The sequence below is a fragment of the Tiliqua scincoides genome, chromosome 3 (genome assembly GCF_035046505.1).
Source record: "Tiliqua scincoides isolate rTilSci1 chromosome 3, rTilSci1.hap2, whole genome shotgun sequence".
In the NCBI taxonomy this organism is placed as follows: Eukaryota; Metazoa; Chordata; class Lepidosauria; order Squamata; family Scincidae; genus Tiliqua; species Tiliqua scincoides.
Genome location: NC_089823.1, coordinates 95833219 through 95853684, shown reverse-complemented (window position 1 = coordinate 95853684; position 20466 = coordinate 95833219). Strand labels below are relative to the sequence as shown.

Genomic DNA, 20466 nt, shown 5'->3' with positions numbered 1-20466 from the left:
CTTAAGAACTAGGGATTGAGTTTCCATTGAAGTTGATAAAACAACTACAATTGACTTTGTTGTAGTTTTGATGAGTGTTTTGTTTCAATTAGTGGTACAATTCATCTAAGTCTTCTCCCTGTCATGTCTGATTAACTGAGGCTCTCCATGTAATAAGCTGGTTTACCTAACATAAATGTATAACCTTCATGTATTTCAAAGGTTCTAAACAGGATGGTTCATATAAAAATTTACTGAAACTAGAAGAAACAAACAACTATAGGGTCAGGGATAGTCACACAGTTGGGGCCTGTTTGGGCCTTTGCAAGGATAGATTGAGTCCCAGTGAACTGCCACATAAGTCACAGTATCATATAGAGCAGAAATTTTAGCTGTTGTGTCAGTTGACCCCTTGGTGTACTGCAGTTGACACAATGGTGTGCTGCAAATGGTCCACGAGTCTGCCAAGGAGTTTAGGGGAGGGTCATATGTTAGTAGGGCCATTGGGAGATGTGAGCCCCTTACCAGCGGCATGGTGTGCCTTGTCAGTTGTCAAAATTATGATTGTGTGCCTTGACCATTTTAGTGCCTTTTAGTGTTGCCAAGTCTGGTTTAGAGTGAAGTCTCAATTGGCAGACCATACTTACAGCCATATCTCTGCTTTCAGAGACCCTTATGCTGTATGCAGCTGTAAGCCATGGTTTACCTATACATCTGAAAGGTCAGACCATGGTTTGGCTTCTCAGGTAGTGTGAACCATAGTTTGATGTGGTGAATTGAGCTGTTTTTCCAATATATGAATAAAAATATGAATGTGCACCATTTTCAGGTGATTTGATAATTTTAATATGACAGGCTGTTGAATTACTTTTGCAGGAATCATTCCCAGGAAATTTGCAGCTAGTCCTGGTTTTACGCCCCACAGGCTTTTTGCACAGAACTCTCTTCGACATTGCATTCAAATTCCATCGAGATGAGTATAAGATGAAGCTGCCGGTTCGTAGTTAACCTCCTTACTTCTACCTGGAATGGCTGTGTAATAAATAAATAAATAATTTAGTTCTCCTGCTTTAACCTTTTGAGAAGACTGCGTAATAAGTTTACAAGAAGAAAAAATAATCTAATAAAAAATCTAATCTTAATAACTTGTTTCTCAGTTCGTTTACTGCATGTCAATGAAGTACCACTTTTATAGACAAATGATAGTTGTAAAATATGTAAATCATACCCTACCTTTTTTTATAGTGTTACAAGTGGATAGTTTAGGAACAAATAACATGTATAATTTCAAAGCACAAGTATTTTGACCTCTGCTATATTAGTTCAAAGACATGGGTGAATACAAATGACAATTTTCCAAGTGGTAAATAATCAGAGTGAGCATTCAGTCACATTTGTAGTGTTTGTTCATATGGTAAGGAGAATGTTATCACACCTGCAATTTATTGAGTAGATACAATTCTATGACTGGAATTATCCTCACTATCCATCTTTAAGGGTGATGCATTTCCTCTTATGGTTTCATATCTATTGTGGTGGATTACTACTTGGTAATTAATCATTCAGGTTCATCCATTAGCTAGATTGCCTCATATTGGGAGTCAATCAAACCTTTATTGACATAAAAACATGTAAACCAAGTTACAACAGTCTCTAAAAGAATATACATAATGGAGAAGGATGTGGAAAATAGTTCAAGGTAAAAGATTAAAAGATTAAAAAAAAGAGTTCAAGAAGGGGGGATCTTTTAATAATTTGGGATAGAAAACTGGCAACTGCTATAGTAATGTTTGGCTGATTGACCTCATATTGCAAACATTATTACTATTATTTGCAGTCACATATGTGTGTTTTTTCATATCATTGGTCTTCATAACATATTTTCTATGCTGCTGACAAATGCAAAAGGAAGCATCTAATCATCTGGACATCGTGCTCTGGAAGTTTCCAAAGCTGCCATAACAAAAATCCTAAAAATGTTCATTTTATTGGTTTTAAGATGTTTCTGTGTTTTGTTTTAGATCATAATGCTGAGCTCACTAACAGAATTAAATAGCTACATTGACAAAACACAGCTAACAGAGGATCTTGGTGGTACTCTGGATTACTGCCACAACAGGTGGCTGGCACATCGGACTGTAAGTAATTTTTCCCAACTGTTTCATATCAATGGGCCTTCTGTTGTATATCCTGTCATTAATAGCATAGGCTTATGAATGCAGTTTGAAATAGCATCTATGAGAATGTTAACCTTCATCTCAGAAGAACTTAGTTGTCACATAGAAACATCATGAGTTAGGAATTTGGAAGTGGTTATATCAGAGCCTGGAAATCAACAATATATTATCAAAGAGATTTTTTGTTACGTATCCTGAGAGTGGGAGAATATTGTAGTTTAAGTGTTGAGGGGGGAGGGGGGCAGAAGGAGATACAAATAGTAAGTATTTTGAAGATATCCCTAATTTGTGACCGCTAAAAGTATGCAGTTAAGGAGCTAATTTATTTATCTGCAAATGTTAATATCTACTTTTTAAAATAGCATTTTAGTCATATTTCATATGTCATCTGTCATATTTCATATAATAAAAATATGTTATAAAATGGTTTTTGTGTAGGCTGCCATTTATGCATATTTATAGGTATATTGGTATGCATTTAACTGAGCAAGAAATCATTTGCAATGCTTTCATATTCCAAAAGGCTATAGAGAACTTTGCTGTGTTGGTCAAGCAGACAGCTCAAGCACTCCGCTCCTTTGGGTCTGAGCTATCAGAAACAGAACTCCCAAATGATGTGCAGTCTACCAGTTTCCTACTTACAGCACATACTGAAAGCAAGGACAAAATGAAGGTATGGTATTGGAGCTATATTGTGGCTTTTGTTAGAAGTATATAAAAGGGGGCTCAGAACATTTTACTGAATGTAAACATGAACAGAACATTAGCCTGCTTTGGCAAGTTCCTGCTAGAAATCCTTCCTAACTTACATAGGAACCTGCCTTATTCTCCCAGTGGCCCTACTAACATATCACCCTCCCCTAAACTCCTTGGCAGACTTGTTGGACCATTTGCAGCTCTTTCATCGAACTATGATCTCTGGAATCTTGACATTTTGAGAGTTGTAATGAATAAAAGTAAGTGTTAAAAATACAGGCTTTTGAAATTTTTGTAGTGCAGCTTGGGAAAGTGAGAGTCCATTGTTTCAGGAGGTTTTTTTTTAAGTGCATTTTTCCACAGATTTTGAGTGTGTTAAATCAGATGTGTATTAGATGCTTTATTTTTTAAAACATACATAACCTTATCTATTTTAACTGTGATCCTCAGTGCATGCTCAAATGTTGTAGAAAGCAACGGTAGGGTCTGGTGTCAAATTCAATAGAGTGATTGAGACGTAATACCAACCTGTGGTATTTAACAATTTTTAACCTGCCTTGCTTCCATAATTGTGTGTCCAAAGAGGCTTACAACCAGTGTTCCCTATAATTTTCACAGGGACTGCACAGAGCCTTAATAGAGCTGTGTGGGATGACATCATTGTCATCACGGAGCTCTGAAGAACCCTGACAGAATCTGCATGAGGCTTGGAGGGAATGCTGCTTATAACATAATAATTTATAATAAAAAAATTGTTGTGATTTTTGAATTGTTACTATCTGACAAACCCTAGTTTGTGAATGTCTGTCCAACCAGGAGTCAGTTCTTGGGTTCTTGAGGTGATTGCCTATAGAGCCCAAGGTGCAGAATCCCCAAGGACACTGGCCATGTGTACAGGCTCCTCTGTGGAAATGTTTTTTGATGACTGAATTCAGGCTTTTCTTCCTCAGTGACTTTGTTGAACAAACTTAATCCAAAGGCAGCAGTGCAGAGTCATTTTCAGCTACTGTGCTGGTGTGCCGTGAATGGTCTCCAAGTGTGCCGCAGAAATTTGGGAGAGGGTTATTTATTAGTAGGGTTATTGGGGAATGTGAGCCCCCCACCAGCAGTGTGGTGTGCCTTGTCAGTTGTCAAAAATCTGATGATGTGCCTTGACCATTTTAGTGCCTTCTCAATGTGCCATGAGGAGGAAAAGGTTGAAAATAACTGGTCCAAGAGTTCACTGATACTAATGTGCTGGTACTTTTAGAAAGATGTAATTTGCATGGCTTAGAACATACTGCTATGAGCTTCTGTTTTCTAATCACAGAAAACAGATTTCACAAGACTGAGAATATAGTCCAAATTAAATCCTCATAAGAGGTATGGTCTGGTCTCAAAGGCGCATAAACAGCCAATTCATTGATGCTAAACAAATTTAGTTCTGGTCAATACCTGAATGGGAGATCACCTGAGAACCCTTCAAGGAAAACCCTTCATGAATTCCAGCATGGAAGAAAGTTGGAATATAAATGTAATGAATAAATCAAAGAGCAGCTCTCAACTCTGGCTTTAATATTTTTGCAGGAGGATCTGAGGATAGCATTAAGACAAGGCCATGATATTCTCAAGAGTATTGGAAACCCGATGCTTGACAACCCAGAGCACAAAATGAATTCAGATCAGGTTGAAAATCAAGCTACCGTGGAAAGGTGAGGTCTCTCTAGCATTTGTAGCATGTCTCTTGGGTTGCCTGCCTATTCTTCTCCAACATATAGCCTGCTGCTCAATCAGAGAGTAAGCTGTTGCATGGTCATTTTGATACTTCTGTGATACCTTTGTGAAAGTCCTATAAATGACCTCATAGACAAAATGTTTGCCTTCGTCTTTCAACTATATTGTTTCCCTTTAGCAAAACAAAGGGCTATGTCTATGCTGTTCTGCAGACACCAAAGAAACGTTTTACAGGTACATTGTCACTTTGAAAACCAGAAGCACTCTGGCACAGAATGAGAATATTGCCGTAATGATCATACCAGTATTTTGTGTTTGGTTCATACTTGGAAATCTGTAGTTCCTTCAGTTCAGTAGTGTACAGCTCATGCCTCATTATCCACTTGGGTTCTGTTCCTAAACCCCCAGTGGATTTAAAAAAAAAAAATCATTGGATACCAAATCAGTGGGAAAATAGCTTTAAAGACCCACTTCCAGGTTTCTTGTTCCTCTGTTGTCACCCCAGAATGCATTGACCCTATACCATATCCAGCCACTAGATGGGGTGAATAATGGAATGAAATGAAATGAAATTATAATTATTTAACAGCCCGAAGGTAGGGAATTGGATTTTGGTGCTTTTTTTCTTGTTATAAGGCATTTAAAGATGGACCTCGGTATCAGTGGTGAGTCAAATCAGTGGATACCGAGATCTCACCTGTATACTGTTATCTGAAAGAGATTATTTCCCAGGCTTCATCTATCAGGATGAACTTTCTTGTGAATATCTGCACTAGTCTATTTATATTTATAGTCTTCAAGCTGGTGCCTTCTTGAATGTTCTAGTCATAGGAGGCAGTTCAAGTGCAGCTGAGCTCTTCCCTAAATTGTTTCTGAGTAAAGAATCTCCTTAGCATACTGACTCTATTGCCCTGCCCTTTGAGTGCCTAAAGCTAGCAATTGACAAAATTGTAAATTATAACAAGCAATCTTTATATGGAACTAGATCAATCGTTTGTATAGACCAAGATAGCCAAATGCTTTCTATTTAGGGATATTGCCCCTCTGTGAACTACCGGTAGAGTGGTTTGGAAAAGTATTATAGTATAAAATATGTATCTAATAAAAATTATTCTGATTTGATCTTTCATATTTGATTCTGAAATATCAGGAAATGTTCTGTTTCACTTACTGGACTTATAACTTACTGGATGGGCTTTTTTTTTGTTTTAGGCTTCTAGCTCAACTACATGAAACAGAAATAGCATTTGATGATTATTGGGCTAAACACCAACAGAAGCTTGAGCAGTGCTTACAGCTTCGACATTTTGAACTGGATTTCAAAGAGGTGATAACTTTTAATATATGTAATATTTTATGTTGGCTTCCACATCCTTCAAAGGCAACACTCAGTAGTACCTTGCTGTTTGTATTCTTTTTGTTTTGTTTTTTCTCCACTCTAATTGCTTAACCCCAATAATGGAAAACTTCCTCAAGAGACACTCTTAAAATATTGTTGTGTACAAGTTTGATTTAGAAGACTGCCAGCTTGCCGTATTTGCTTTATATTTGTGATTAATGGAATTAGAAACTTGTTATTGAAGCAACTTTTTGTTCGCTCAGAACAGTACCTTTTCAGCCTATCATTGATATGTAGGTATCTCTTGTTCCAGATCAAAGCTGCTCTCGATACTGTGTCTGAGAAGTTATCTCATTTCACAGAAGTGGGAAATAGCTGTTCACATGTGGAGCACATTCTGAAAGATCTTACCAACTTGGAAAAAAACTTGCTTGTAAGGATTTAATTTTTTTATATGCCATATTTTCAATCTTTTTTATAAAGAGATATAAGTTGTAACATAGTTTTCTTACCTTATGAATCACTTTCTTAGGATGTTCTGGGAATGGCAAAGTTACTAATTCTGAAAGGTGATGAGTTTATACAAAGCAACCATTATGCTGTGGACTCCGTTCTTCCAAAGTGCAATGAACTGAAACATCACTGTGACACGCTTAGCGCTGAATTTAATAGAAGACAAGCTCTCCTGAACCATTCATGGGACTTACATAGCCTGTTGGAGAAGGTAAATCTATTTCAGTGTCACTGTTCCCCTCTCATTTGCTGATATGAAAATTTCAGATATGTGATCTTGTCTGATCTCGGAAGCTAAGCAGGGTCAGGCCTGGTTAGTACTTGGATGGGAGACCGCCTGGGAATACCGGGTGCTGCAGGCTTATACCATAGTCTTTCGAGACTGAATGTTGCCAATCATCTTTGATGAGCCCACCTGAAGCAGTAGTCAGTGTTGATTTCTGTCTGGGCTCTTCCCTAGAAGAATGCCTCAAGGTGAGTCAAAAGCAGGACAGAAGTTCTTAAATTGAACTGGGCATTGTGTAGGGCTGAAAATCTTACAGATTTTGAAGGGGAGTGTTATTGCAGGCAGGCTACAGAGGAAATTCACTTGGTGGACCAGGGTTGCCTTCTGCTTATTTAATCATTTGTTTTACTTTAATTATTCATACAGTTATTTTAATTTGCCTGATGATGTCACTTCCACCATGACATCACTTCTGGTGGGACTTAGACAGATTGTCATTCTAAAAAGTGGGTCCCAGTGCAAAAAGTTTGAGAACTGCTGCAATAAGGTGTTAGTAAATTGACACCCTGGGGGAAGTGTGACGCCACTAGTGACCAAAATAACAATTTGGAAGAATAATACCATCATGTTATATATCAATCAATGCGTAATTTCATGCAGAATGTGTTCTATCTTTGTTCTATCAAAAGGTATAGCCAAAAAAACCAGTGGGGGCGGAGTGATGGTACATCACCACGCCCACCACCTGGGGTGTTGCCCCACCCACTGCATGGGGGCTGACGCACTGGCATCCCGCACCGGGTGACACGAACCTTAGTGATGCCTTTGCTCCCTGTATCTCACTTTGCCCCCCCCCAATGCCCCAGGAAGCACACAAGACAACAAGATACCTGCATCCTGTTGCCAGTCCCTTGCGTCTGACATTTTGAGGTAGCCTACTTCTAAAACCAGGAGGCTGCATATAGTCGTCATGGCTTGTGCGATGGACTGTGATGAACTGTATTGAATCATATTACAAGGAAGCAATCCCTACACCTTTCTCTATAAATGAGTTAGAGCATGAAGGCAGCCTTGGGCTGCAATCCTATTCACACCAATCTGAGAGTAAGTCCCACTGAACTCAGTGGGTAGACATGCATAATAGACAGTGGGTAGACTGAGTAGACATGCATAAGTTTGCTGGGGTCAGACTTGGAAGCCTTTTCTCATGATAGCTCTTCCAGGATTTCTCCCAGAACCTCACCTCCCTTTCTCACTTCCGCTAGTGCCCAGTCAAAAGTCATTCTCCCTAGCCCTTCTTCTACCTTGAGAGTCTCAGATCTGATTCAGAGGCAAGAGCTCCTACTGTTCATACTCACTAGCATACATAAATGATAGCCATAATGTGTTGCTGCAGGTGATCTAGTGTCCTAAAATCCCAATATTACCAGGAGAGCAGCCATTTTGGTGACTGTAGGTGCATTTTAATATATACGTAGTTTTTCATTTTTATTATTCTGAATACATTGCTTAATCTTTTCAATTCTCTGATGTGTTTACTTTTTGCTTCTTTTGTGTGGTTGTAGACCATGAAGTGGTGTGAAGAAGGAATTTACCTGCTGGCTTTGCAGCCTGTAGACAAATGTCAGTCCCAGGATGGAGCAGAGTCAGCCTTACAGGAAATAGAGAAATTTTTGGACACTGGAGCAGACAATAAGCTCAAGCAACCGGACTACTTGTATAAAGAATTTGAAGCCATCCTTAGTGAGGAGTTTATGGTAATTTTAATATATTGAGACCACTACTTAATAATCTGATATTTTCTACAGAGGCAGGAGAAGGTATGAATAATTTCTTGCAACATTTAAGTTGAAACCCACAAACCCGACAGTTTGATTTGTTGACATTAATAGCCATAAACCTGTGGTATTGGCATCCTGTTCTGGTGGTTTATAGCTACATACAAAAGCTTCCATTCAAGTATTATACTGGAATAGGACTGCTCTGTTGACAACCAAAACTTTTACTTGTTTTTATGTTTGTTTGGAAATCCTCCCTTGCGTTTCCATGTTGCATATTTGGCCCTGGACATGTCCGTTAAAGGACTCTCTTAAAGCTGCTGTGTGGGTATTGGGATACCACATAGACGTACTTGTACATTGGACCTAGTCTATTGCAGATAATCACTTGTAGACTGGCAAATCCCTACTTCTGTGAGCAGAAGTTCCTGCAGTTCCCATGTTGGGGCAGGGGGAGCACTGGGGTTTTTTTCTCTCCCTATCTGCTGACCCTCACAACATCAAAAAACTGCACTCTGGGGGACCCTCCAAATTATTGTGTGATATGGTTTGTGGACTGTAGCTTGGGAAATAAACAAAACCTCTTTATACATGAAAAGGTTTCTGTTCATAGTAGTGGTTCATTAAGGGTACAGTCCTAAACAACTTTCCAGCACCAAGATAAGGGCAATGCAAATATGAGGTGAGGGAACAAACGTTGACAACTTGAGGAGGCCTCTGTGACTGCCCCCCAAATGTAGGATGCAGCACATGCCCCACTGGCACAGCTATGCCAGTGATGGAAAGGTAGTTAGGTTTGCACCATAAAATGGCAAGTTAGTTATTTTTGGAAATGTTTTATGACCCAATCTTTTCCAGTACTGACGCAGCCCCAAGGTAAGGCAAAAACCTTCCCTTACCTCAGTGGTTTTCAAACTATCGTGAAGAGTTTGAGCCACTGTAAGTGCTTGCAGGGGTGGGGGGAAGGCAGCGGCGCCATCCCCAGGATCACGCTGCTCAGGGGGCTTCAGGGGCTTGGGTGAACTTACCCAAGCCTCCTGCAGCCCCCCCCCCGGTGCGGGGAGCCTGGCGCGACCTTCTGCAGGGCTCCCTGCAGCTATGAAAGTAAAAGTGGAGCGATTGCGCCCCACCTCCGCTAAAGCGGAAGTGGAGCGCAATCGCTTCACTTTCACAGCTGTGGGGAGTCCTGCAGATGGTCGCACCGGGCTCCCCCCACCCTGGGGAGGCTGCAGGAGGCTTGGGTAAGTGCACCCAAGCCCCTGCAACCCCCTGAGTGGCATGATCCTGGGGATTGCGCTGCTTCCTCCTCCCTGCCTCCAGGCTGCCCCCGCCCCTTAAGGGGGCAGAAGCTAGGGCCCACAGGCTGGGGCGTCACGACACCCCAGTCTGAAAAACCCTGCCTTACCATGAGGAGGCTTCACTGACTGCTTCCCTGCAGCAGGAAGCAGCACATGCCCCATTGACATGGCTGCATCAGTGCTGGAAGGTTCGATCGGTTTTGCCCTTAGAAACTAAACTAGAAAATATTATTTAAACTAAGGGCCACATTATATACAGTGTTTAAAGAATTATTCATAAGGGTAGAGGTGATTTGGCTGGTATATATTTCCCAGCCTCCACTGGTGCCAGTGCATGGGTCCTCCTGCCCCCCCCCCCAGTGAATGAGTGGATCACTTCCCTTCTTGGGACCATGGTGGCAGGTATAGAGTAAGTCCCTCTCCCACAGCAGTCACTATCCATGATGGAGGCACCAACTGGCCGCTATTCCCTAAAGAAAAGCTAAACCCTTTAGAGCTAGAAATGCTTAAACTTCATGTGCCATTTGCCCCCAAATCTCTTTTTATGTGAAATGAGTGAAATTTTCATTTTAAAAGCTGAATATCTTCTTTCTTTGTGATTAATTTTTATATTCAAAGAAAATAATTGAATGCCAGTATACCGTATACCAAGTATGGACTTGTATACGTAAGTGGAAAGAGAGTTCAAAATTTTTAAAATAAGTAAATGGAAGTATGATGTACAATATGTAAAAATGACAATAGGATTTTGGGTTCCGCTACAGGATCGTGTGCAGAAGGTTTTTCAAAAGCAAAAAGATACAGAAGAAATGTTTCAAAAGAGGCAAGTCAGTCTGAAAAAACTGGCAGCTAAGCAGACTCGACCTGTTCAGCCGGTGGCACCTAGACCAGAGGTCTCCGTAAAATTACCATCAGGTAAGTAAACTTAGGGCGCAATCCTAAACAACTTTCCAGCACTGACATAGCTGTGCCAATGTGGCGTGCACTGCATCCTGCAGTGGAGAGGCAGTCAAGGAAGCCTCCTCAAGGTAAGGGCATGTTTGTTACCTTTCCTTGGGGCTGCATTGCGGCTAAGTCAGTGCTGGAAAGTTGGTTAGGATTGTGCTCTTAGTGGGCTCCCAGAGTTACCTGACATGTTGAAGACAAAACAGTTGAGCTTGTGAATATGTCTTAGGCTGAGACATGTTGCTCCAGTTTCAGTTGTTGGATTCTGTTTCATATGCCAGGCCATCAAGGAGATTCTGAAGACTCATCCAGCCCAGATCATATGGTCCGGAGAATGAACTACAGAAGAACCAAGGTAATTGTATGTATGTGTACATAGTGTGGTGGTGGTGGTGGTGGTGGTGGTTGCTCCCAATTGCGGTTTAGGTGATTTTGGTGTTTAGGCAAATGCAGTTATGGGTAGAGGTGTTCTTAAATGTTTTATTTTTTTGCAGATTTTATTTTTCCTCCAAGGAGGAAAAGTGTACAAAGTGGTGTTATGTGTTTTTATTCCAAGGGTGCATTTTTCTAAATTATAATCACTTCAGAAGTGTACTAGGTAGGTGGTATAGTGTCAGTAGATGCAGCCATAGTCATTACCCATTTTCACATGATTTTAGAGTTGTCTTTTTTTTACACAAAAATGATAAGTGCAGAAAGTGGTGTTATGTGTTTCGTTATAACCAAAAAAAATTACACCTGGAACTTTTAAAATAATATAATAATAACTAGGTATTTATATACCACCTTTCTGGTCATCGGATTACTCCTCTGACTTTATTCAAGGCGGTTTACATAGGCAGGCATTTCTAAATCCCTCAAGGGGATTTTGACAATCATAGAAGTTCTCTCTTTCAAGAACCAACAACATTTTAGATGGAACTTCCTGGTTTGGTCTCACTTCTGGCCTCCAGTTCTCCCACGCAGGCTGACAAGCAGCTCCATCTCTCACATGGAGGGCAGCCAAGACGCTTCTTGCTCACAGCAAGAGCAGGTGGAATCACTCAGCTCGGCTTGTCAGCTGCTTCAAGGTCTCGCCATTCTCAGCCATTCAGGGAGCTGCCGGTGTCCTCGAACTGGCGACCTTCTGATGTTATCTTCTGGCTAAGATCTTCTGGCTCTACCCTCTAGATCAGACCTCCTGCAAAGGCGTGCATCACTTAAGCTTCCAATTAATAATGGACCACATATACAATGGTGGTCAAAGCATAACAAAGAGGCTCTTAATGAGGCAGTCAGGTGTCCCATAGCCTGTAGCAGAGTGTCTGTTTACACAACAAAGAGGCTCTTAATGCAAAGAAGAGGCAATCTATCTCCAGTAGCCTGTGCAGCCAGCTAGTTTCTGACAGAAAGTGTCTGTTTACACAACAAAGGCACTAGATTGGGCTTCACTTAACAACCTAATTGCATAGTAATGGAGATCGGAGCCATATTGTAAAGTGATGAACACCTGTATCTTTTATCAATCATTTTTCAAAACATTTGAAACTCTAGCTGTCCTATCTTTCCAACTTAGGAACCCAATCTTGAGCTTTTAGTGCTGGTCCACCACTGGCTCTGAATGTCAAAAGTGGTGGCTTCTAGGAGAGAAGTGGCAATTAGGCTAGTGTGACATGCAGCTCCAGTGTAACATGCAATTTGGTCTCAACTTCATTTGTATCTTTCTCTTGTTTGTCTTGCTGTTAAACTCTTTTGTTCAGAGTGAAATGAGTGAAATCCATCCAACTAGAGGTGGATCCGTGATGGAAGATGAAGAAAATCTAGCTGTGTTACGGAAGTGAGTGCTACAATTTTATATACAAATGCAATTGTAATGTCCAATTACTATATCAGCGGCTTCTACATTGGTCACATTCTGCACATAGAGCAAAGATGGCACTGAAAAGTGGTAGAAGTTGTCATTGTGCAATTACATATGTTGCATACAAGGTAATAATCTGATCTGGGCTCTTTTCTGATCAGTTACATCTCTATATAACTTACGGCTCAATCTTAATGGGCACACTATCACAATCAACTGCCATAAGTGCCCCTCTGTGGTGTCACAAAAAAACTTTACTTTAAACTATTAAGTCTTGAAATAGATACGTTTTATAAAAAATAAAGAAAAATTCCTTTTGGATTTTATATTAGCTTAATCCAAATTTTGAATTCTCCAGTATGGATGCTAGCAGAAATACAGAAGGATACAGTCGGATTTTGTTCTTCTTCTGAGTAATTTAGCTCATATAAAAATCATTTTATCTGTATCTTCCCCCACAGCACAATGGAACATTGATATGGGCAACTACAAATAGGCATGTTATCTAACCTTAATGGGCAACTCAATCCCAAACTGTACTGGTGCAGCCAGGCCACATGGCCTGCACTGCATCCTGTGCAGCTTAGGAAGCTGATGGAGCTCACCTTGGGATAAGGGGATTTTTTTCCCTTACCCAGGGTAAAGCCCCAGCCACCCCATTTGTGGCTGGATCTGGCACAAATCCAAGAAGCCCATGTAGGGGTTAGCTGCCAATCTTGCCCCTTCCTGGCCCTGATCCACCTCCCATTCTGTCTTCCCTCACCCAAAAATGTCCCCTGTCTGCCTTCAAAATTCCTTCCTACCACCCTCTTCCACCCCCTGCACCACCGGACACAAACTTACCTATGCCAGCCAACATGGGGAATGGATCCATTGCCAGCAGACCAGCGCATGTCTTTGTGCCAGTGTTGCCGGCTCTTGAGTAGGCATAAACGTGTCCTACAGCACATTTGTGGCACTCAGAGCTGGCGCAGAAAGGCCTGCACTGGCTTACACAAGATTAAGATTGCACTGCCAAGCTGTTACCCAGTTGATGCAGTTTAGCACAATTTTAAATTAAGAAAGGACAATCATCTGATTTAAATAACTTTGGGAAAGTTCATGTAACTCTTTTGTATGACTTCCAATGTCAAACAAGAAAGTTATGAAGTTATGAAAGTTCTTCATAACAAGAAAGTTATGAAGAGTTGGAGGTTTGAAGAATTACTGATATATTTTCCATGTTCACAGACATGTAATTAATGAACTCCTTGAAACTGAACGTGCTTATGTAGAAGAGCTTCTGTGTGTTCTTGAGGTAGGTAATTGCAGTATTGCATTGAAGTATGTTATTTGCTTAGTCTTGCAATGTAATACACAATCCAAATGTGAAGACAAGAAAGATTTTTGGTATCTTTTTGAAATAATGTAATCTGAGTTCTCCTAAGGATAATACCTGACACATGATGAGCAATAAATTTGTGTTCTGCACACCTTTTCTTTCATTTCTGCATTTGCTTTTTCTTTCTGCTTTGTTCAGTTGCCCTTGAATCATTGCCAAAGGAGGGAGCTCTTTTCATGGAAGGAGAATAGTTTCACAAAAGCCCAAACCCTCCCCCCCTTTAGACCAGCCGTGGTTGTGGTTTGGGGCCATTGTATGCTGAGTCTCCACATTTCTCCTCCATCGTCCTGGTGGAGAAGGCTGTGGAAGCTTGTAAGCTATGATCCATGTATGAGTGCTCCCCAACATTATGGCAAAAAAGTGGGATCAGATGATGTCGAATTCCATTTTCAGCAACATCCCGTGACAAAAACATGCTGCAGTTCAGAGCTAATTTCTCCATTACCAGGAGAAGCCAAATGTCATCTGAAGCCACTTCTGTATTGTTTCCCTTTCTATGACAGGTGCTTTATAAACAAGAGTCAGACTAAAAAAACCTTCTCCAGTTGTGCCTAGTGAAGAACACAAAGTGCACAAGTTCATATGCCTTTCCTGCTTTGTGGAAATGCTAAAGAATAGGTTCTGACTCTGTTGCTTACAGCAGATGTCATAAACAGGAACTTGTGTCAGGAAGGAAGACAAGAGAACAATGGGCTTGAAAGGTCATGGTGTGAAGTTCTGTGGTCATTGTGGTCAGCTTTGGAGCCAAAACATTGGTATTATCAGCTGCATAAGTGGTTATAAATAGTTGTGTGTGAAGATAGTTTAGAAATACATTTTGATTACAAAAACATTCTTTGTTTAACTGCAATTTTCGTCAAAATCAACAGCTTTTAAATAATAGACGTATTTATGCAGAATAGAACTGCTATTAAAAGGGGCAGCTTGGTTTATAGCTGATGCTGAAATATTGCTGCATGTTTATCAGTTTTGAGCAGGCTGGACTTGTGAACTGATAGAGTCTGGAATGAAATGCAAACCATCAGTTTTCTTCCCTTTTTGTCTCACAGGGATATGCTGCAGAGATGGACAACCCCTTAATGGCACATCTCATTTTGCCAGGACTGCAGAATAAGAAAGATGTTTTGTTTGGAAATATGGAAGAAATCTATCACTTTCACAACAGGTCAGGATTTCTATTCTGTCCAGAAAGATTATAGTATTTGTAGCAGCCAACAGAATCAAAACAAACTTATCTTTGCTAGGAACACATCTTACAATACAGTCAGTCCTCATCTTACGTGGATTTTACTTGTTCAACTAAGGGCCCAATCCTGTCGGATTTTCCAGTGCAACCCTGCCACTGGAGTATACACTGCATCCTGTGGTGGAGGGACAGTCACAGAGGCCTCGTCGAGGTAAGGGAACATTTGTTCCCTTACCTTGGAGCTGCATTACGGCAGCACCAGTTCTGGAAAGTTGGATAGGATTGGACTAAGGCTGCAATTCTGTGCACTCTTTCCTAGTTACTTCTGAATAGACATGCGTAGGATTGGACTCTTAATTAGTTTTACAAATTCAACTACATGAGCTCAGCAAACAAAACCAGAGGAAAACAACAGTTTAAATAGTTCAGATAATTCCACCCACCATTCTAGTTAATAAATAAGTACCCAGAATGAGTATGAGATTAAAGAATGAACCTGCCATTCCCTCAGTCAGTTCCTGACAGCCTTTCCTAGTTTTTAAAAGAACACTATGTATTTTTCAACTGTAAGGGGTTTTTAAGTTAATTTTGACAAAATGTGATTCAGGCTCTAAGTGAATAACTCGAGAACATAACCATTGCAAGTTGTGTGCCTACTGTATATGTTAATTTAAGAAAAAAATCATAATCCTTAAATATGCTGTTTTCTTTGAAGTTAAACTGGTTGTGAGGGAAGTGGTTTTCTCAATTTCCATTGTGTAAGTTAATGATATTTGAGCCAGGGAATTCTGGCTCATAGCTTATGTTTATAACTGCTGTCCTGGTATATATTAGGGTATGAGCCAGGGTGGGAAAGTTAAGCAGATGCTTGACTCTTGGTCACTGAAACGCATGACATTTTTGGTTTTAGTCAAATCGTTGTACCCTTCATATTAACATCCTGATTGTTTAAAAAAGTTGTCTGAATCTTTTCCTAAGTAACGACACTTACATGGATTTCAGAAAGGTGTTCTCTATCTTGTGACCAAGATAGATTTGTAAAAGCAGCAGGTGGAAGTAAAATGTGTTGTATATTGTGTTCTTTTATAATTTGATTTCACAAAAGGATATTACAGCTACTTGCTTCTGATATTTTAGAAAGCATAATTTTAAATGGATTCAGTTACATGTTGTACACATTATATAGGTTATTTCATCTTAGTTTCAAATAAAATAGCATCTCTTTCTTTGTAGAATATTCTTGAGAGAACTAGAAAATTACGTAGAATATCCAGAATTGGTAGGAAGGTGTTTTCTTGAAAGGGTAAGTAATATTAATATAAGGGAACATAACATGGTATCCTGTTAGATTGTCATTCTGTTTGACCCTTTCTTGAAAGAACGGTTTTCATTCTAATAGCCAAATCTTTGGCAGAAATTATGCCACAGTTCGAAATGCCAAATGTTATCACAAATAAAGTTGGTTTTTGTAAATAGTTAACATGATTAAATACGTTCTGCAATGAATGTAAGATCATTTATATGTGGACTGAAACAGTTTTTAGGTAGACAAAACAGAACCATTTTATTAAAATTACATTCCCTGCTTGTTCTACCTGGTTCCAAGACATTCTATGCCCGTACTGCATTTGCAAATTATCAATGATTAGGCCTTCAGGCTAAAAAAAATGTCATTCCACTGATATTGATTTGAACATCTGTGTATTCCGCTTGGGATCTTAGACTGGTGACTGCTCACAAATTGTTGCAGTTTTCTTGTGATTGATGCTGTTGAATGAAATGGCTTATCATAGTTCAACTATCATTGAAATAATTTTTTTAAGCTATTATGCATTCCCTACGATCTATGCCATCAGTCATTTAAGCAGTGCTCACTCAACTGATTTTGTGAACTGGCCATCACTGTGTTGTGCTGTGTTGTGCTGTGTTGTGCATCTTAACAAGCATTAAAATATTGCATTATTTAAAAGGAAATGCTCATAAAAGTTAGAATTTAGAGTGTTGCTAATGAATAAATTGTAACGTTAACAACAGATGACTCCAGCTGAGTTTCATTATTGTTTTTGTATGTACCTGTATGGCTAATGTTGTTGTACGGTATAGGCCTAGATGCTAAAATGTGAACAAAAATAATTTTGTAATGATCTAATATTGTATAGTTTATCTATTGTATCTAGTCAAAACAGTCATGTTTCTGCATTTAATTAGAAAAATTCCTGTCATAAACATGACTTTTTTTTCTTTATCATTCTATAAAACCTTAGGCTCTTGAATTTATTGTTCTTTCTTTCTCCAATTCAGATGGAAGACTTCCAGATTTATGAAAAATATTGCCAAAATAAACCCCGATCTGAAAGTCTGTGGAGACAGTTCTCAGACTCTGTGTTCTTTCAGGTATTGTTTGTTTTATTGAAAACACATTTCTTGGGGCCCAATCCTAATCTAAGTTCCCATCTCCAATGCAGCCCCGAGTAAGGGAATAAACATCATCTTGAGGAGGCCACTGTGACTGGCCCACCACCACAGAATACAGTGCACACCCCGTTGGTATGACTGCATCAGCCCTGAAAAGTTGGATAGGATTGGGCCCTTAGTTAATTAATATCTTTCTCAGTTCACATCATGGAATAAACATTTTCAGTTCTTTATTTATGCATGTTCTTCATAGGAGTGTCAGAGAAAACTTGACCACAAGTTGAGTTTGGATTCCTATTTACTGAAACCTGTTCAAAGAATAACCAAATATCAGCTGTTGCTAAAGGTAAGAGTTAACACTGTTCTTGTGATGCTAGTCATTAATTTCTGAGATTGCCTTCATATGCAAATCTAAGTTAGAAGAATTGTCCATTATGAGTGATAATTTATCTGGTGACCACCTCTGCAATATATCTTTTGAAGAATATTTGCAGTTTGCAACATGCCTTATGCACTTCGTTCTGTTTTCCTTCTGTAGCAGCCCAATGAAGTAGATTACTGTCTGTTCTTCCCCTTAACAGATGGAAAACTGATCTGTGACATAATGACATGACCAAAGGTCATAAATGAGTTCAAGAAGAGGGTATTGAAACTAAGGTCTTCCCACTCAGATTGTTGCACACTATTTCCACCTTCTAATTTGTGATGTTTCAATAGGTATTTGTTTTATTTCCTACAATAGCAGCTTCCATTCCTGTTCTGGAAAATAAAGGACAAGATTTTGAGAATTATTCCCTTTGCGATTCATGTGGTGGTGTATCTATTACTTCCACAGGAAATGCTGAAATATAGTAAAAATTGTGAAGGGGCTGAAGATCTCCATGAAGCACTAACTTCAATAATGGGGATTCTTAAAGCAGTGAATGATTCCATGCACCAGATTGCAATCACTGGCTATGATGTAAGTAATAATGTTTTAAAAGTTCATGTTTTTAAAAGGCACAAAAGAAATATCAAGAAAATGTCATCAGCACCACAAAAACCTTATGGGTATGTGTGTTTAAACTTCAGTTGTAGTCATGGAGTGTGTATGATTAGGATGAGCAGGATGCAGGGAACCCTTGCCCCACTGTCTCATCAAACAAGTCTGCCTTCTCCTCAAGCTGTTACCTGTCCCAAGAGGGTAACTTCCATTGACACCAATGGTAGCTTCCTTCCAAGATCAACAACAACTAGAAAAGAGAGGGGCGGAGTTGATTTTCAGTGAGACCATGAACAAAATGGGTTAAATACTCCTTCCCTGCATGCCGCAGTCCTGAGCCTAAACAGTCTTCTCCACACCCTGCTGCTGCTGAGATTAAAATACGCAAACATGCTGGGCCAAATTGTGCATGTAACAGGTACTTTGACTCAATGTGTCATTGCCTCTGCTGGAGAAGAATGTAGGTTTAGGGTTGATCTGGTGCTAGTCTTCAAGCTGGACTTTCTTCCTTTCCAGACCCTGCACATGCCCAATCTCATCTGATCTCGGAAGCTAAGCAGGGTCAGGCCTGGTTAGTACTTGGATGGGAGACCACCTGGGAATACTGGCTGCTGTAGGCTTATACCATAGTCTTTCAAGACTGAAGGTTGCCAACCAACCAGACCAGACCAAAGAGAGAACAAAGAAGAAAGAAGACATTCAAATACTTATTAACAAGATTGTAAATGCTTTTATTCTTCTTCTAAGGGAAACCTAAATGAACTAGGCAAGCTTTTAATGCAAGGATCCTTCAGTGTATGGACTGATCATAAAAAGGGTCACTCAAAGGTGAAGGACTTGGCACGGTTCAAGCCAATGCAACGGCATCTCTTCCTCCATGAGAAGGCGATATTATTCTGCAAAAAGAGAGAGGAAAATGGAGAAGGATATGAAAAAGCACCTTCATACAGCTATAAGCATTCCTTAAATGTAAGATATTCTTGTATTCTAATAGACAGTAGCGTGAAAGTCATTATAATTTGCCTGCAATGACACAATATTAGTTATTGAATTAAGATGGCTTCTTGGCATTTGAAGTTTGGAATTTTGACATTTACAATGTTAATTGTCTGATATGGTTATTTCAGTACCCATCGAATTTGACATACTGCCATTTTTAGTGAAACTTGGAACACTACAAAAAAAGAACCAAGTCACAGTTTAGGGCGCAATCCTACCCTGCACTGGAACAGGCAAGCCAGGAGGCTTCTGCTGTATCCAGTGCACGATTGTGGCCAGAAGCAGCTTAGCCAGAGGCAAGGGGAAATTTTTCCCCTTACCCCTGAGTAAGAGCTGCTGGTCCCTATGGGTCTCCTCGGACTTGCGCCACCTCTGGAGGTGTCACAAGTTTGAGGAGAGCGGAGCAGCCTGAAGCCACTCTGTTCTCTCCAGGAACGAGGGTTGGGATCCAGCATAACTGCCGGATCCCAGCCTCGTCTCCCTCTCCCTGCCTGCCTACCCCGGGACTGCTCACCACCCGCCCTCCGCTGCCCAGGAATGCCTCTTCCCACCTCCCCCATGCCTACATTTTCATGTTGCATCAGGCCAACCAGGCCAACACAAGACTCGGTGAGGAAGCCGCCATGGAGGCTGGATTCAGCCTCCGTGTGTTGGTGCATCTCCTTGCGCTGACGTGGCTTCTTCGTAAGGAAGGAAGCATCTCCTTGCGCTGACATAGCCTCCTGGGCCGGTGTGAGGGACTTACCTTGGATTCAGTGGGACTCAATCCAAGGTAAATGTATAAAATTGCAGCCTTAGGCAGGTTTTCATCCCATTGCTTGCAATGGCTCTTAGACTTGATGCATAACCCAATGATGTGGGAGCTGCAGTAGTACTCTCCGTTCTGTGCCACCACTGTGTGCAAGAGAAGGTCAAACAGCAATTCCGCTGTGTACCATTGCCAAACTTAGGGAAACTGGATTAACCACATGGTATGAGAGAACTGCAGCATGGGTGTCT

At 40.3% G+C, this 20466-nt stretch overlaps 1 protein-coding gene across 4 annotated transcripts in view; it reads left to right on the top strand.

Moving 5' to 3' along the window:
- MCF2L (MCF.2 cell line derived transforming sequence like) overlaps positions 1-20466 on the top strand; it is an 85920-nt gene that overhangs the window by 49088 nt on the left and 16366 nt on the right. For all 4 annotated transcript variants that reach the window (XM_066622387.1, XM_066622386.1, XM_066622385.1 and 1 more), the window contains exons 5-22: positions 856-975; positions 2001-2117; positions 2680-2829; positions 4419-4543; positions 5778-5892; positions 6218-6337; positions 6437-6628; positions 8209-8400; positions 10484-10634; positions 10946-11019; positions 12404-12480; positions 13735-13801; positions 14935-15050; positions 16305-16374; positions 17373-17465; positions 17740-17832; positions 18322-18447; positions 19216-19437. In XM_066622387.1, the coding sequence (XP_066478484.1) occupies positions 856-975; positions 2001-2117; positions 2680-2829; positions 4419-4543; positions 5778-5892; positions 6218-6337; positions 6437-6628; positions 8209-8400; positions 10484-10634; positions 10946-11019; positions 12404-12480; positions 13735-13801; positions 14935-15050; positions 16305-16374; positions 17373-17465; positions 17740-17832; positions 18322-18447; positions 19216-19437 (2220 nt within the window). The remainder of the gene's footprint in view (positions 1-855; positions 976-2000; positions 2118-2679; positions 2830-4418; positions 4544-5777; positions 5893-6217; positions 6338-6436; positions 6629-8208; positions 8401-10483; positions 10635-10945; positions 11020-12403; positions 12481-13734; positions 13802-14934; positions 15051-16304; positions 16375-17372; positions 17466-17739; positions 17833-18321; positions 18448-19215; positions 19438-20466) is intronic.